Source organism: Tauraco erythrolophus, chromosome 5 (genome assembly GCF_009769465.1).
Source record: "Tauraco erythrolophus isolate bTauEry1 chromosome 5, bTauEry1.pri, whole genome shotgun sequence".
Classification (NCBI taxonomy): Eukaryota; Metazoa; Chordata; class Aves; order Musophagiformes; family Musophagidae; genus Tauraco; species Tauraco erythrolophus.
Window position 1 is genome coordinate 16,113,841 of NC_141469.1, and position 17,682 is coordinate 16,131,522.

Genomic DNA, 17,682 nt, shown 5'->3' on the forward strand with positions numbered 1-17,682 from the left:
GTAACAGATTGATTTGTACAAAAAAGTTATCATGATTACCATGAAGTAAATAGATGTGGCAGTACCACACAGAATCAAATAGGGAACGCAGCCTGTCTTAAAACCAGCTGTAGCATTGTGCTGCCTCTTTAAAATAGGCAGCCTTGCCAAAAACTAGTACAGGAGGTGGCGTATCTCAGCTCTCAGAAGAAAGCCGCTCAGCTATTCCCAGGTCTGCCTGAATTTTTTAAGAATATTGAAACGTTTGGAGCATTCACACATGTATTAATTCAGCAAAGATGCTTCCAATTCACTCGGTTATTTCTGATTTCAAGTGAATAAATAAAAGCAAAATCTGGCAGTGTACCTTTGCTGAATGAGTGTTTCTTCCCACCCTCTTTGTCCAACGTGTATGCTTTGTACATGCATAGCTGCCTTGATAAGGTCAGAGTGGACACAGCAGCTCCTACTGTTGTATGATGCACTGTCACCACCACTCACACCACTATACTGCACACATAAAGTCATTTTCAAAATATTACCAAAAAAGGTATGGTGTATGTACAGGAGTAAGCCTGCCATCTCCTCAAAGATCATCCATTTTTATTATGCCACATTATAAATTACATTTTTCGTCATGTATCTTCGACATAGAAAATAAATGCACCAACCCTCTAAAAATAAGATCTCTCACTAAAACCCTCTATGGAAGACACCAGTCCAGAGCACACATTTACAGCTACATCATAAATCTTTGGTAAAAATGGGATTTATAAAGGCTGTGCTGACACAGCTTATCTACAAGACTGTGAAAACGACAGCCGTGTGTAGAGAGCTCACCCCTGCTAAAACACAACTGTATGAATAATGAACATCAAACCCTACGCAAGTCTTCTGACTTCTGCAGCAGGCTCCGAAATAGCAGCGTTACAAACCAGCCCTGCCTCCTTCCCTCCCCAAGCCAGGGTTCACCTAGCCTGCAGAGCACAGGCTCCCACTCACAGCTGGAGCTCAATTTTGAATCAAATAAAACAAAAACTCTTTTCATCACCTTCTTCCCCTCACTTGCCTGCAAGAAGATAGTCTTTTGACCCATCTGTTTTGTTTGGGTTGTTTTTCCCTACCTTTAAGTACATAAAGGAACTGGGCCTTGCTTACGGGTGAACTTAAGTTGCTTTGGCCTCCAAGCCCATAACCCTTACTTGTCAGGTTCCTCAGCTTTTCTGCTCTTTTGGTTATTTTAAGTATTCTGAGCAACTGAACAAGTTGAACCATCTTCTTTCTAGACTGACATGTCTCCTACCCTTCGAGGATTTTTTTTTAAATAAAATAGCATGCCCACTATTACATACAAATCACAATAGAGCATGCTGCAACATAGTATGACATGCCATGAGATGTCATACCGTGGACATAGAAGGACATCAGATGTAACAGAGAGTCAAAGTAAGAATTAAATCATTAATTTCATTCCAAGTCATACCTCTTGCACAACCCTCGAAGCAGGCAGGTCACAGGGCTCTGCTGGGAATCTCCAGGAGGGTTTCCTTTTGGCTCCAGTTGAGAAGAGACAGGAGTTTCCCTTATTCTCTGGGGACCAGCAGCGGGGAAGCGCCTGTCCCAGGGTACCCCCGGCCCTGCACCGGCCATGGGGAAGCGCCTCCCGGGTCATCCCTCCCAGAGCAAACTTTCAGCGGCTCCCCAGTGCCCGGTTTTACCCACGGAACCACGGACAAGCTCCAACTGTCACCAGCCTCCGTCGCCCTAAAGCATCACCCGGGGCCGCCGCGCCCCGGAGCTGGGGCAGGGAGAACAGAGGAAGATCCTGGTTCTGAGCCCATCTCCCCAGCGTCTGGGCTGCCTCCGCCGCCCGGGAAAAAAAAAAAAAACAACAGAGGAGCAGCCCCTCCTAGGCACAACCTGCCCTTCGTTTCTTCTCGTGGCCCCTCAGGGTGCCCCGGCTGGAATACAGACGGAGTGGCTGGAATTCAGCCACCCGCACCCCTGGGAACACCCGTGGGGCGCCCCCGGCCGGTACCGACACGGAGGGACAAACCACGGAAAGGGCGCTCCCGAGTGCATCCGTCCTCATTAAGAGCCGTTCCACAGCTGTCAGCACTTAAAGCAGACAAGTTCTAATGGTTGTAAAAGCTTCGTCAGATCCAACCTGCTCATTCAAAAATACCTACGAACGTTATTAAATATAATATCAAGCTAAAAAAAAGCAAACAACAACAGAAAAATAATAAAATAAAATAATAATTTTTTAAAAAAGACAAAAAACCTCCACCATTTTGGTCTGCTTTGGGCTAGAGTATCTGGACTCAGCAGGAACATTTTGAGAGACAGCCAAGTGGGCTGGGAGCCCAAGTCACTGGGAAAAACAGGGATGCTGCGAAAAGTGTTGCCTCCACCTCACGGGTGTGCAGCAACAAATTTACTTACTCCAAGGAAACGTGCTGGCCTAAAAAAGAAAAATAAAACGCATTTTACTCAAAAAAGTTCACTGTATCAGGGTACCTACCAGGCAACATGACTGTTAAGGGGTTAACAAGTAAAAATATGATTCGATGCAGTATTTACTCTATATATGTAGCAACAGACACGTGCAGCTTGGTGATGATACTTAAAAGTTTCAAAGTGACAGCCTCTTCAGGTTGTCCCAGGTGTCCCCTGTCAAAACAAACAGTGAAGCAGTTAAGCACGGGTTTAGTTCATCGCAATTCAGCAGAATATTTAAAAGCAGGATGTGTGGATGAGAGTTCTTCTGAGTAAATGCCTGTACAGAAGTTTGTGTTGCAGGCTATAAACTGAGTTGTCCACATTTTAAACTCTGCATTGGGTTTGCTATATATGGCAGTCGATTACTAATCTGCTTTTTTTTTTTTTTCTGGGTATCATTTCTTTTTTTGTGTGTGTTTTTTTCTTTGTCTTCACAGTCCTGTCTTCTGATCTGTCTGCTTTTCCATGTGTATGTTTGCAGTTCTTAACACAGAACAATTTCATCAGGTTTGATGTTCCTGGCAAAACTCCCATTGATCGACTTGATTGCCTTTGGTAAGAGATTTCACTGGAATTCGATTGCTGTCTCAGGACTGCGAGAGACACATGATAACGTAGTCCTAAAAGACTGTTTCCAATAGGAAATGTTGATATGAGCTGCAGAGGCATTTCAAAATTTCATTTCATTATATTAACAGTCTTCAGAACATACAGTATTTCATTTATAAAAGGGGCTAGGAGAACACAGGCAGATGACTGCCCATGCTCTGTGTGTGAAGGGAAGGGCTTTGATGTGTGCCCAGAGGTTGTAGGAAAGGTGGAATGCATTTCTACTGAATTTTAACAAAAAAAAAAAAAAGAAGGGGGGGGGGAGGGAAGTTGAGGATTTGTGATTAGCTTTGACTAAAGCATAGACAAATGTCTATGTCCAAACATGAGGTGGACCCCCCAAAAAAACACATTATCATTGCTCTTACATACAGATACATCTTTTGAGAATTAAAGCCTGGTTTTCAAGCAGACTGTAGACTAGGTCTGAGCTGAGTGTGCCTGGTCCTGCAGGGACCGATGCTTCAGCCCATATCTAATATTTCTAGCAGAAGCTGGTCCTCGCGGGCCTTCCTCACCAGCCGGGGTCGAGGCCCGTCATGCTCTGATTGTGTGGACATTGCATCAAAGGGAGAAAACAGAATAATTCACAGATATTTTCTGCTGCCCATTCACGAAGCAGGATGATTCTATGCAAGACCTCACCAAAACTACAGAGACATGCCACACACACCCCCCAAATACCACAGCTGTTCATTACATGCCTCTCACACAGGGCCGCAGGATCCTCTTTACCTAAAGAAGTATTTTAGCACACTCTTTAATGGCTTTGAGGTACAAACATCAATCCAGTGACACAACTGTTAAATCATTTTTAAAATTGCATCTATCCATTGGTGCCAACCTTCTCAGAAACACGAGGTTTTCATCACCTTTTTCAGTGCTTATCACCTGTCACAGCTTTTTTTCCAGGCTGAAAGGGAAGGGTGCTCTGTGGGGCCTGGTGAATCCTGGGGAAAATAAAGAGAGCAGCCAACACCTCACATGGTGCAAGGGGGAGAAAAGGAACTCAGATTTACTTTGAAAACCCTACAGAAGAAGATAGAGGACATAGAAAATTTGGAAGGGCAAGGAGCTCTGAGCTGAGAACGTGCCCATGTTGATGACCAAATAGAAAAATCAAAATATTTTCTCGAAGTTACAGCAAGTCCCAAAAGTCAGCTGACATGCAAGCACTGTCTTTTGTCATAGTGAGCGCCTGCCACCAGCCTCCAGGCACCGGGCTTGGCTGCGTGGCAGAGGCGCACTGAACGCACGCGTTCTCATTGCTCCATTTAAATGGCATACAGAGGTAGAGAGGAATTTCGTGCTTAATTAGGGGATGTGTTTGGAATATGATTTGTGATAATACATCTATAACAAGGGAAATTAATGAAAATAATTAATGGAGGGTAATCTGAGATACCAGGGTTTTGTCTAAATCAGCAAGAAAAGAGACCCAAGGACATCCACAATGTGATTTGCAGGATTATTTATTTTAATGATCCATGAGATCTTAATGTTTTCAGTGCAAGGAGCGGTTGGGGAAGCTGTTAGGAAGGGACCCCACCTGTGAGGCTATTTGTAAGATAGGTTCCTGTGAGAGTTAAATCTGAATTTCTTACCTGCTTTGTATTGTCCGATATTTCTTTTCCTTTAGAAGCCACTTAATGTCTGTGAATTTCCCTCTTTACAATTTTATCTTTATCTGTAAGGAAAACTTGTGAATTTTGCCTTGTATCCATCTGCTTTGATTTTACACAGTGTTTGGATAGCAGGTGCATCTCAAAAAAACCCTCAACGAACAGATACACAGGCAAAGGCACAGCCTTGCGGGATGCTCAAGACCCTTGAGTTATAAAGCACACGATGGAAACTTGAATTAAAATGGATGCATCAAAAATAACTTTTGTACGGAGCCACAGCAAGCCAAGCAGATGATGTATAGTGCTGATATCAGCTGTCATTAAGTAGCACAGCACAGCACAGGACAGGAGAGTCACTGTTGCCACTGGTGTTAACCAAGACTACGAATGGAAAAGGTCTTTCCTGAGGCCACCAAGGATGGCAGAGCTTTGTGAGAGACCAAGGAGGGGTGAGAGCATCTTTGGTCTCCCCTGCCAGACTGGGCCCACCTCAAACAGCAACTCCATCAGGAAGGAGGGGTTGAAATCCACACTGTACGCCTGCCAAAAAGCCCCACACAAAGGCAGGACCCGCCCTCCACCTCCAGCCAACTTTCACCCTCCGTCTTGGAGAGGTACTTTTTGGATGGTGCCATGGAGAACGTGCGACGTACACGAGCACTGGAGAGGCAGCGCGAGCCGGACGGCTCCTGCTTAGCAGTCTGTTCACATCTTTCTCCCATGAAGAATATTCAGCTTTCTTTGTCTAAAATGTTGAGTGGTTATGAATAGTAAGGATAGACTATCTGTAATTATTTTTAAATTATTAATGGTTTTGTTAGATCCCTTCACTTTTACATTAGGTTTCTGTTAATGTAAGTTAAATCAAAATGTACTTCAGTTTCCAGGCAGCTCCCAAATGTATTTTTCATTCTTTCATAACATTACTTCAACTTCTCGATGAGGTGTCTATGATAAAGTTTGCTCCCGAGCCGGCAGACTCCCAGTCCTAATGAATTCAGCGAAAGGCTCACCGAGCGGGCTCGCAGCAGCCAGGCTAGATGGCAAACGAGGAGGTCATCGCTGCATTGCCAGTTAATATACTACCCCCAGCTAGCAGGTGTCATACCCTATTCATAAGAAGGACCGCGGAGGCCACGGGGGTATCATCAACGACAAGGGGAGAGTTTATCAGAATAACTGAGTTACTTTATTGGCACTTTCCATTACGCTTAGGAGACTTGGGTTGTTACGCCAGACACTCCTGATCAGAAAATATTTGCCGAGCGCCTCGCTCGGGGCTCAGACCTGGCAGGCGGTGAGCGGAGGGTACCGCACGCCATCCTGCCCGCATCCCTGCCCCAGGAGATGCTCTCAGCCGCGGAGGTGGGAGGGGGGGCTCAGCGCTAGGAGACCCCAAGGCAGAAACGCGGTCTTCTTCGGAGACACCCCCCCCCCTCCTCCCTTCGCCCCTCGGCCGGGCGGGGTCCCGGGGGTGCGGGGGTCCGGGGAGGAGCCGGCCGCCTCTCGCCCGCCCGCCGCCCGGCGCCTGCCGAGGGGAGCGGCGCGGGGGAGAGGTGCGTGCGGAGTTAAACGCGTGCGTTCAACACAAACGGCACGAAAAATGCCGGGGTAAATTATGCAGAGGGATTTCTGGATTTCTTTCAAGTAATTAAGTTTCGATTTCTTGCATTTATTTTAGTGCCAGGAAGCACGAGGCGCCACGGACGGCAAAAGTCTTCATTGATCGTTCCGGGCTTTAAGTTTGACTTCGTGACTTGACTTGACTCGCGGCGGCAGCGCGGCCCCGGCGAGGCCGAGGGGGCGGCGGGGGAGCCGCGAAGGGTGCACCGCCCCGGTGACGGCCCAACACCACGCACCGGCCCCGAAACCAGATTTGGGGGAAGCAGGAGCCGGTGCAGGCAGCGATGCCAGCCTGGGGGGAGCGAGGCTGCTGGGGAAGGGCGGGGGGGAGGCGGAGGGACCGCCGCGGGTGCGGGGCTGCCCCGACGGGGTGTCCCAGCCCAGTGGCTGCCGCGGCTCCGCGGGTTGCAGCTCTCCGTACCCGCGGCGTCTCCGCTGCGGCAAGGCCAGGTCGCCCTCCTCCCCCGGAGCCCCGGGGGAGCGGCCCGGCGGCGGCGGGGGCCGAGGGTGGTGTGGGGCACCGGGGCCGCCCCTTCGGCAGAGCCAGGGCCGGCGCTGCCCTGCGCTCCAAACAAAGGTAGAGTTTGCTCAAAGTGTAGCCCGCATCTTAATGGATTAAAAATTCATAGGGCGCATTAGGTTCGGTAAAATATGAATGCGCGTCTTTAAATTTTAATCGTAAATCAGAACATGGATACATGAGAGGCGACAGTGATTTCTCCCCAGATGTCTGCGTGGGTCAGGGTGTGGGCGTGGGTACGGGGCGGGAGGCTCTCTTTTTATTTAGGTGGCCCACTGGTGCGCGGAGCCGGCTGCGGGGCCCGCGGCCCCGAGGGGCTGGCGAGCTGCCGAGGGGCGGGCGGCAGGGGCTCCGCGCCTGCTGCGGCTCCCCCCGGCGTCCCTCACGACACCGGGCGGGGGGTGCAGCTGGGCATCGCGGCGTCTCTCTCTCAAAAAAACCCCACAAAACCCCCCAATCAAAACCAAAAACCAAAACAATTTTTAAAAGGTAGAAAAGGGGGGGTAAAAACAGGAAAGGCGGCGTTTGCCGGGACGGCGATGCCGCGGGCACGGCGCTGCCGGCAGCGGGGCGCGGCGCTGCGCGGCCCCGGAGCCGGCGGCGAGCCCCCGGAGCGCGGAGAGCCAGCGGCGGGCGCGGCCTCCGCGGGGACCCCCGGGGCCCGCCGCGGTCAGCCCCCGGGCCCGGCACCGCGGAAAGTTTGCGCAGCTCTTGCGCCGCGCTGCTCCGCGCCCCGCCGCACCCCCGCGGCGGCCGTTCGGGGCGGCGGTAACCGCTCGGCGTTTTGGAGATCGGTTGTCAGTCGCTATTAAAATCAAGATTAATTCATATTAACGATATGCATTCTCAATTCTCCCGTGTGACAGCATACATTAGACCAACTATTGCGAGTAATTAAACTCAATGCGGGAGGGGTTAAACGTATAGCGTGGAGAGCTCTCCTCCTCGCCCTTCTCTCTGCCAAAGTTGAGCCGGAGAGGCGGGCGGGCAAAGCCCCTTCCGCGGCTCCGCGCACCCGGCAGCCTGGCTGCGCTCGGACTTCCCAGCGCCAACGAGGTATTTTCTTCTATTTTTTACATTTTTTTTTAAATCTATTTTTTTTTGTTTCCCGAAAGTGGGAGGTTTTCCTCCTTCGCCCGCGCAGCTCCTGGCACGCCCGTGCAGAAGCGCGAAGCGAGGCGGAGGCGGGAGCGCGGGAGCGGCCAGGCGCGCTGCGGGGGCTCCGGCGGCGGGAGGCGGAGGGACAGCTGCCGCCCCGCCGGCCGCCACGGGCGGGCCGCGCCTCGCGTGGGCTCTGCCCGGCATCCCCTGCAAAGCCGCAAAAATATTATTGATGGCTTTTGCTTGGGCGTTGGAGGTGCTCGATGCTTTAGACTAATTAGACAAGCCAAAAGCCTTTTGAAGATTAAGCAAATTGGACAACCCTTGTTAATTAGAACATAATTTAAAGTTTGAAATTATATCACTCATGAAGTAGCCTAATTAGTATGACGATATGTTAATAGCCTACTGAGACACGAAGCGCGGAGGTTTGGCATGAACTCCTTAAAGGCTTGCAAGAAAATCCTCTTTCCTATGTTGTCATTAATAAAAGATTTCTATAGACTTCAGCCTTTCAACGGTGACATACAATTTATAGTACACACAATGCATTAGCCCATAGTGCTGCTCAATTTTTTTACTATTATGAAAACTAATAAATTCGTCAAGCTGAATTAAGCATACAAATCAGATGAGGCATAACAGATTACATATTGAAGCGCTGTGTCTCCCGAGCCTAAATGAAATTTCAATCTAATAATTCCTTCCTGGCCCGGCCATAATTTGTTTAGAGATGTTGTTCTACTTCTTTCCAAGCGCTATTCGCACCATAATTAAATGATACTCAAGCTTTTAACTTTGATTTATTTCATTTCTCCGAGCTGGCGACAGTGAGAGCTGATACAATGTAATTTTTTTTTATTTCCCTTAAAATTACTCAGTCTGCTGTTTAGGTGAGAAATTAAACACCTAAGCACTTATTTTAACCTTTCTGCTGCAAAGTGAAATTCATGGAAATAAACCCGGCCGTCTTCAGTAAAAGTGACTGTCTCCGATTTCTTTTCCCTCTCTCTCTTTTTTTTTTTTTTTTTTAATTCCCTTTTCTTCTTTTTCGAAGAGAGAGGCAGGGGGAAGCTGACGGGACAGCGGTGCGCTTTTGCAGGAGAATCCTCCCGGCTCCCCGTCGACGGGGGACGCCGGGGTGGGGGAACAGACCCCGGCAGCGGGTCCCGGCCTTTTCCTACGCCGCCCCCGCTCAGCGCCGGGCGGCCAGCGGCCCCCGCCGCCCCCGCCACCCCGCCGGAGCGGCGAGCCGTGCCGGGGCAGCGCCCGGGACACTCTTTGGCTGCCAGCTCGCCGTGAGCCCGGACGGGACTTTTCTCTCCTTTCCTTGTGTTTTGTTTTGTTTTTTTAAAAAAATCTTTCTAATGGAAGGTGGATGTAAGGCGGAGGGAGGGGGGGTGTCTCGCTTCCCTCCCCCCCCTTTTTTTTTTTTGGCTTTTTTGGCTTTTTCCCTCCCCTTTCCGGGAGGCGGCGGGGTGCGGCGCGGCGGTGAGTGTGGGAGCACGCGTGGGCGTGGGCGCGGGGGCGGCGGGGGGCGGGCAGGGAGCGGCGGAGGAGGGGGCCAGGGCCGAGGAGGCAGGCGCGGAGGGCCCTTCCCGAGGAGTTGGGCTGTAGTGACAGGCGAGAGGGGAGGGGAGGGAGGGGAGAGAGTAAAACCCACCGGCGCGGCGGCGGGGAGGGCACTTCGCGAGAGGCGAGGGCCGGCGCCGGAGCGGAGGCGGCGGCGGCGGACGGCGGCGAGCGCCCGGGCGGAGGGCGGGCGGGCGGGCGAGCGGGCGGGAGGCAGCCCGCGCATCCCCCGCGCATCCCCGGCTCGCCGGAGCCGCCTCTCCCGGCCGCGTCCTCCCCGGCGGGGCTCGGGCAGCCGGCTGGGGGGCGAGTGGGATTTTAAATTTTTTTTTTTTTTCCGGGGGGTGGGGGCGCGGGGAGGGGGGGCCGGGGCTCCTGTGGCTTTTCCGGGGGATCCGGGCCCCCGGCCCCGCGCCCCTGCCCTCCTCCGGCGGCCGGCTGCCGGCGGGCCGGGCCGCGGCGGCGGCGAGCACCATGATGATGTCCCTGAGCAGCAAGCAGCCCTTCGGCCTCCCCCACGGCGGCGGCGGCGGCAGCGGCGGCCTCCACGAAACCAAGTACTCGGCCCTGCACACCGCCTCGCCTTGCCCCTCCGCCGGCGCCGCCGCCCCCGCCGCCAGCTCCCCCACCAGCACCGGCACCGGCGGCTCCGCCGGACGCGGCTCCGGCTCCGGCCCCGGCTCCGGCTCCGGCCCCGGCAGCGGCGGCTCCGGCTCCGGCTCGGGCTCCGGCCCCGGCGGCAGCGGCGGCGGCGCGGAGGCGATGCGGCGGGCCTGCCTGCCCGCCCCTCCGGTAGGTGCCCGCCGCCCGCCGCCCCGCTTTAAGGGGAGCCCCTCGGCGGCCCCCCGGATCCGCCTGATGATTTTTTCATGGCCGCGCAGCAAATCACCCGGCGCCGCCGGGCGCTCGCCCAACTTATGCATGCGGCGGCTCTTGCCGCCCGTATTAATTTTTATGACCTGGGATGCTGCGTGCGGCTGGTGCGTGTGTCCGTCCGTCCGTCCGTCCGTCCGCCCGCCCGCCCGCCGCCGGCTGCCTCTGTGCGAGCGGCTGCGCGCCGCGCCCGCTCCCTCGCCCCGCTCGCTCCCTCTTCTCTTCTCCTCTCCCTCCCCCCCGACCCCCCCCTCCCCTTCTCCAGGATTTCTCTTTTAACATGCTGGGAAGGTTTTAGTGGCACGGCGGATGTGCGCGGGGAGGCGAATTCCCTGCTGAGCGTTATGTGTGCCTTCTATTTGCAATTGCAGAGCAATATATTCGGCGGTCTGGACGAGAGCCTGCTGGCCCGCGCCGAAGCCCTGGCAGCGGTGGACATCGTCTCCCCGAGCAAGAGCCACCACCACCACCCGCCGCACCACAGCCCCTTCAAGCCGGACGCCACCTACCACACCATGAACACCATCCCCTGCACCTCGGCCGCCTCCTCCTCCTCGGTGCCCATCTCCCACCCGTCCGCCCTGTCGGGCACCCACCACCACCATCACCACCACCACCACCACCACCACCAGCCCCACCAGGCGCTGGAGGGGGAACTCTTGGAGCACCTGACGCCGGGGCTGGCGCTGGGGGCCATGGCGGCCCCCGACGGCGCCGTGGTCTCCACGCCGGGGCACGCTCCCCACATGGCCGGCATGAACCCCATGCACCCGGCGGCGCTGGGCATGGCCCACGCCCACGGGCTGCCGGCCCACATGGGCTGCATGAGCGACGTGGACGCCGACCCCCGCGACTTGGAGGCCTTCGCCGAGCGCTTCAAGCAGCGCCGCATCAAGCTGGGGGTGACCCAGGCCGACGTGGGCTCGGCGCTGGCCAACCTGAAGATCCCGGGGGTGGGCTCCCTCAGCCAGAGCACCATCTGCCGCTTCGAGTCCCTCACCCTCTCCCACAACAACATGATCGCCCTCAAGCCCATCCTGCAGGCCTGGCTGGAGGAGGCCGAGAAGTCCCACCGCGAGAAGCTGGCCAAGCCCGAGCTCTTCAGCGGCGCGGAGAAGAAGCGCAAGCGGACCTCCATCGCCGCCCCGGAGAAGCGCTCGCTGGAGGCCTACTTCGCCCTCCAGCCCCGGCCCTCCTCCGAGAAGATCGCCGCCATCGCCGAGAAGCTGGACCTCAAGAAGAACGTGGTCCGCGTCTGGTTCTGCAACCAGCGCCAGAAGCAGAAGCGCATGAAGTACTCGGCCGGCATCTGAGCCGGCGGCGGAGGAGGCGCAACAGATCACCGTCATCGACACCATCAAAATTAAACACGCGACGACAACAACGACGAAAAAAGAGGAAAGGATGAAAATAAAAACCCCAACAACCCCACCCCGCCGCCCCCAGCCCACCCCCACCGTCCGCCCCGCGCCCAACTTTCGGGGGAACTTCCCCGCGGAGCCGCCGCCCGGACCCGCCCCGGCAAGTACCGCTGGTTTTTATTCTTAACAGACCTCGCCCGGGTGCGGGCGCGAAAGGTGCCCTTCGCAGCGGCGTGGCCGCGGTGCCATGGTTTTCTCGGGACCCAAACTTGAATCTAGAGTTGAGGCTTGCGCCGCGAGAGACGTCTCAAAAGTATTTTGATTTAAATAATAAAAGAATAATAATAATGATTAAAAAAAAAAAAAAACAGATGGCAGGTTTTTCTGCATTTACACTGCGTATTATAAATATATAAATATATATATATTTTTACTGTGGTTATTATCCTTTTCCTTCTCTGAAGTTATAACGCTTAGGGAAAGAGCTGATCCTGCTGTGTTCACTGGTCTTCAAAAGCTATTATTAGATTACTGCCAAACAACCCCTTGTAAATTATTAATTTATCTCTCTAGCAACTTCATTTTGTGCTCATTCTAATTAATTACACCTCTTTAATCTAAGTCTTGATAAAAGTAAAAGAAAAATGGATAGTGAGAATCAAATATTTTGTGTTGGTAGGATTTATGAACGTGAGCTTTTTCTCTTCTTCTTCTGAACGTCCCTTTTGGCCATCTGTAAATTGTCACCTGAACCTAAGGTATTTCTCTGGCGAGCATCCTTATTCGTACGGCGTCGGCACCCTGTAGTAGATGTCCTACATTATTTGTGTAGCCTGATTCACTGTCCGAGGTATTTGTTTACCGCGTTACATATTTAATGGGGATTCCCATATTGTCCCCACCACACGCTGCTCCCGAAGCGAGAAAGGACGTGGCCGCGTAGGTGACAGCGTGGGGGGGTGGGGGGTGGGGTGGGTTTGTCCCTTCGGGTTTCTTGCCAGCACAATATCCGTCTTTCTCGGTTTCAAAGCTGTATCGCGACGGTGTTCAGACCGGCTCGGTTATTTATCTATCCGATTGCTTATTATTTATTTATTTATTTATTTGGAGGGTCGGTCGGTTATTTATTACCTTTAATTGCAATACTTTTCCACGGAGGAAAGGCCCTTTTGGAGGTCCGTTTGTAGAAAAGCCAAATTGAAATTCGTAGGAAAGGGAGGGAGCGAGCGAGCGAGGCTGCACTACTTGTAAAATTCACAAATGGTTTGGTACATTTCTTTTGGAACAACAACAATAAAACGAGGGTACTCGGTTGGGTACCGGGATGTATTGTAAATATTTCATTGGCGTTGACGCACATATAGATATATTCTTACAGATTCCGCTGTATCGCTGTTCTATCCGAGACTGTTTGAAGTCTTTAAGTTCTGTACATGACCCGATTTCGTTGGTTTTTTTTGTTGGGTTGTTTTTATGGTTTGGTTTGTTTGGGTTTTTATTTTTTTTGTTGTTGTTAATAGGAGGTTTATTTATTCTAGTACTGTACTGAGTTATTTTTAAATGTTGTTAAATCGTCTTTCATTAAAAAAAAAAGAAAAAAAAAAAAAAGAAAAAAGGATTTTAACGTTTCATTGGCAAAGCGCCTTTGCTGCCGCTTGTTTTCCACCGCGAGCCTCTGCCCGAGCTCAACGACGCCTCCGGGTCGCGGGATTCGCTCAAACCCCGCGGCGAGGCGGGGGGTCCCGCACCCCCCACCCCACCCCTCTGCCCGGCCTGCGGCGCCGGCTCCAGCGGGGAGCGGGGCGGGGGGGAGGCCCGGCTGCGGCCCCCCCCGGGGCGAGGGATGGGGGGGGCGGCCCGGGAGGTGCCGGCTGTGCCGGCGGCAGCACCACGGACAGCTCCGCTCCGCGCCGTTGCGCGCCGCTCCGCGCCCCGCCCGCCGAGCGGCTGCCGCCGGTGACCGTGTGCGCGGCCGTGACCGCGCGGGGAGGGGAGGGGGGTCGGTGGGTGCCCGCTCCGAGCCCCCGCTCTGCCCCGAGCCGCTCTGCATCCCGGAGTCAAAGGTGCCACACGCGCACAAAAAGGAAAAAAAAAAAACAAAACAACAAAAAACAGGAAGAAAAAAAGTAATTTCCCCGCGTGGCGCTCACAAAAGCCGGGGAAACCCGACGGCGGCGGGTGGGGAGGGCGAGAGGAGATCATACGCGAACCGCTATTAAATATTCATATTTCCGCCCAGCCACCAGCTCCGGCTGCATCTTCAAAGCCGCCCGGGCACTCCGCGGGTGCTGGCCTGCTGGCACGGCCGGGACAGTGGCTCCGCGGGCGCGGAAGCAGCGCCTCGTTTCCCCCTCCCGGCCCGGCCGGCACAGACGGGGCCCCGCTCCCGGCCCTCCGCGGCCCCGGCACGGCCCGCGCTTGCCGCTCTCGTTACCCTTATCGCTACCGCAACGGTACTGCACGACCCCGCGGGCGCGCAGGAGTCCCGCGGGCGCGCAGTGCGGTTTCTCTTCTCCTCCAGCCGCTGCCGGGGCTGCAGGCGCGGGGCGGCAATTTGGGAAGGGGTGGTGCTGTCCTTGCGCGGAGCCCACGCACCCCTGCGCGCCCCGCCGACCGGGCACCCGCCGGGGCTGCGTCTCCCGCCGAGAGCTTCCCTCGGCGCGGGCAGCGGGGGGAAAAGGCCTCCCTGTCCCCGCCGCCGCTGGCTGGGCTGCCGCGCAACCTCCGCGGGGGTCGTTTCAGAGGCGAGAGCGGCGGAAAGCGGCGGTTCGGGGGCCCGGGGTCAGCCAGGCCGGCGGGGCACGGGCCAGGCGAAAAGACCCCCGAAAAGAGCAGAGAGCCCCCCCAAACCCGTCAGTAAGCGCAGGCAGCAGGCGGTGAACAGCCCCTGAACCGCCGCTTCGCCCTCTTAAATGAGCCATTCACTTAAAGGCTATTACGGGCGAATTAATAAATTACACAGCGAATTATTAAATCCAGATAATTACAAGGAATAAGTAAGTATCATTAGTTATCTCAGCTAATTACTGTGGGTCAGAGCGAGCGAGAATGTGAAATCCTCCTCGGGAATTGAAATTAACTTTGCACAGTGAGTCTCTCTGCTTGACATCCCCAGTCTGTAGGCACATGGCAGCTCCCCTGTGAGCTCGGCTTTCTATTTAACTTGGAGAGAATGGAAATAAAATTAAGTGGCGATGTGATAATAGGAAGCTGCTTAGAAAGCAAACGCGGCGGGTTTTATTTTTTACTTTTTACTGCCTGGAGATAGACTGCTCTCTAGTTTCCCAAATTAAAAACCTGGGGCAATCAGTCGCCTTCTTCCCGTACCTGCCTGTCCCAAACATGCGGATTATGAACAAACGAAAAGGCACGAAAGAGCTGGGGGGTGGGGGGGAACAGAGGCTCCTGGGCTCCGAGAGCCCCGGGGCGGGCACCTGGGCAGCCCCTCTGCTGCCGCGCGGCCCCGTCGCCCGGGCCGGGAAGGTCTGAGGCACCGGCGCGCTTTGTTTTGGGAGACAATAAGCTGCCGAGCCCTAATGAGGGTCTCTGCCTCTTCCGTTGATCTTTCGCCAGATCTCTCCAAGAGCCTATATGTGTGTGTGTATCTCCCCCCCCCCCCATCTATAACATCACTTCCCAGCTTTCTTTCACGTGCATCTTTTGTAAACAGCAGATCTATAGGCGGAGACGCTCACGCTGCCCTCACTCGGCTCTGCCCGCATTAAAACAACAACAACAACAACAACAACAACAACAACTGCTGTGCGTGCGCGGAGAGGAAAAAGATCCAGGCTTCTTTGCCTTTATCAATTGCAATTAGGTGGACAGTCTTCCCCTTCTTCCCTTGCTTCAGTCTGGGATGATAATTAAAATTTAATGAAGCCTGGGAGTAGCAGAGCTCTGTCTGGGGACTGTGGAATAGAATATTTTAACTGTACATTTACACCAAGTGTCTGGCTTCAAAGACGTGACTGCTTTTAATCTCGAATTAGAAAACCACAGACCTGAAATTAAATATTAGCCACCCTCGGCTCCCCTTCCTTCCCGCCACACTGTCACGCCTGTGTTTGCCTGCCTTGCCCCACGACACGCACACACCCACGTCTCGGGTCTCCAATTACACTCGCGTTAATAATAGATGGCTTTGAGAGGGTGCGGATTTTTCCCTTTCCTTTTTTTTTTTTTTTTTAAATAGGGTTAATGCAATATTAATTGCTCGTAGCTGCTATAAGAACGCGCCGCGTTTTTTCAGGAACAAATCGATGGATCGGGGCAGCGAGCGCGGAGCAGGAGGCGCAGCCCCGGGGCCGCCCGGGTGAGTACGGCCGCCGGCGGAGCTCTCCGCGTCCGCGCAACGACCGCGCCCTGGCCCGCCCCGACGGGCGGCAGGTCGCCCCAGCCCGCGGGTCGCTGCACAGGGAAGGATGGGAGGGTCGCCGGTTTTTCTCCCAAAACCCCCTCTCGGGGCGGGGGGCTGCTGGTCGGAGGGGGTAAGCCCGCCCCCCATCCGACGGATCCCCCCCTTAGAGCTGCGGCGGCAGCCGCTCTGCTCACAGGGAAGCCCCGTTGGTTTGTGGCCCCGGCGCGGTAACCAGGGGGGGCGAGGACGGGGAACAACACTCTCCCTCCCACTTTATTGTCATTGTTATTTTGGCAGGTGAGACCCCCGGGCCCTCCCGGAGGAGGCAGCCCGGAGCCCGGCGGCGCAGGAGGGGGACCTGCCCCGCGGCTGCGGCTCGGCGCGCCCCGCAAAGGTAACCGCGGTTTTTGGAGGGAGGAGGACACCTCGCAAGTAAGCGGGGCGGAAAGCAAAAAAGACCCCAATCCAGCAGCCAAAGAATCCCCAAGAAAACTCCGCGGGTTCCCACTGACAGCCGGGACCCCCCTCCCGCGGCGGGGGCGTTGCTGACCTGCTCACAGGGCTCCTCCGTGCCTCAGGCATCCCGGAGGCCGGGCAGGAGCCGCGGCCGCTGTGCTGGGGTGGGTCACGCCTTCCCTCTCCCGGGCCGGGCCCCCAGCTGGCACTTGTTGCCAAAAATATTAAAAACAAGAAAAAAGGAAATAAAACCCACCCAAACCTGCCCCAAAACTCAACACAAGCCCCAAACCAAAACAACGGAGGAAGAAAAAAAGGCGCTTGCAGGAGCGCCGGGCGGCAGCTGGGACAGCCCCGGGAGCGTGTGCAGGAGCCGGGTTCGCAGCTGGGCCCCTGCCCCAGCCCCAGCCCTCCGCGGCCGCGGAGCCCGCGGGGCGCAGCGCTGCCCGGCCGGGGCGGACTGGGCCGGCCCCAACCCCCGCGGGCGTTTGGCACCGTCCTCCCCGGCGGGCACAGCAGGCCCAGCCCCGGAGCGGGACGAGCCTTCGGCCTCCTCCTCCTCCGCCTGTGCGCGGCGTGGGAAGGGGGAGGGGGGGGAGGTGAAGCAAGGGGGAAGGGGAAGCGGAGGCGGGGCGCGGCGGGGCCCCGCGGTGTTTCCGCGGCGGGCGGAGCCGGGGGCTGCGCGCCCCGTCCGGCTGCGGCCCCGCTCCCCAGCGCGGCGGGGCTCGGCTCCCCTCGCCTCGCCTCGCCTCCCCGTTTATACAGAACAGGATCATTTACATAAAGTCCTTAAGGCAAATAACTGTTGGGGCTCTAATTTATATCTGATCGAAAATTAGCCGTCATTATGCGCTCCATTAGCAGCGTCTTTAATGTGCTTCTAAGCACCATTTGTCAAGCGGCTTGTTAATATCCTTCAAGTCTTTAAAGTTGAGAGCTCATTAAAGAGTGCGCTCTGTTATTGATGTAATTTAGATGAGTTTGGAAGAGCGAGCGCGCCGCGGACAACCTGGAGGAGCGGGGAGAGGCTGGGGCTCCCCTCCGGGGCTGCGGGAGCGGCACCCCGGTGCGGCGGCCCCTCACCGTGGCGCCGAGCCCTGG

At 55.2% G+C, this 17,682-nt stretch overlaps 1 protein-coding gene across 1 annotated transcript; it reads left to right on the plus strand.

Annotated features, from left to right (window-relative positions):
- The first annotated feature begins 10,005 nt into the window (after positions 1 to 10,005).
- On the plus strand, positions 10,006 to 11,717 carry POU4F2 (POU class 4 homeobox 2). Its single transcript, XM_086611934.1, has 2 exons — positions 10,006 to 10,323; positions 10,776 to 11,717. Exons 1-2 carry the CDS (start codon positions 10,006 to 10,008, stop codon positions 11,715 to 11,717), a joined length of 1,260 nt encoding a protein of 419 aa, XP_086468060.1.
- Positions 11,718 to 17,682: the final 5,965 nt, after the last annotated feature.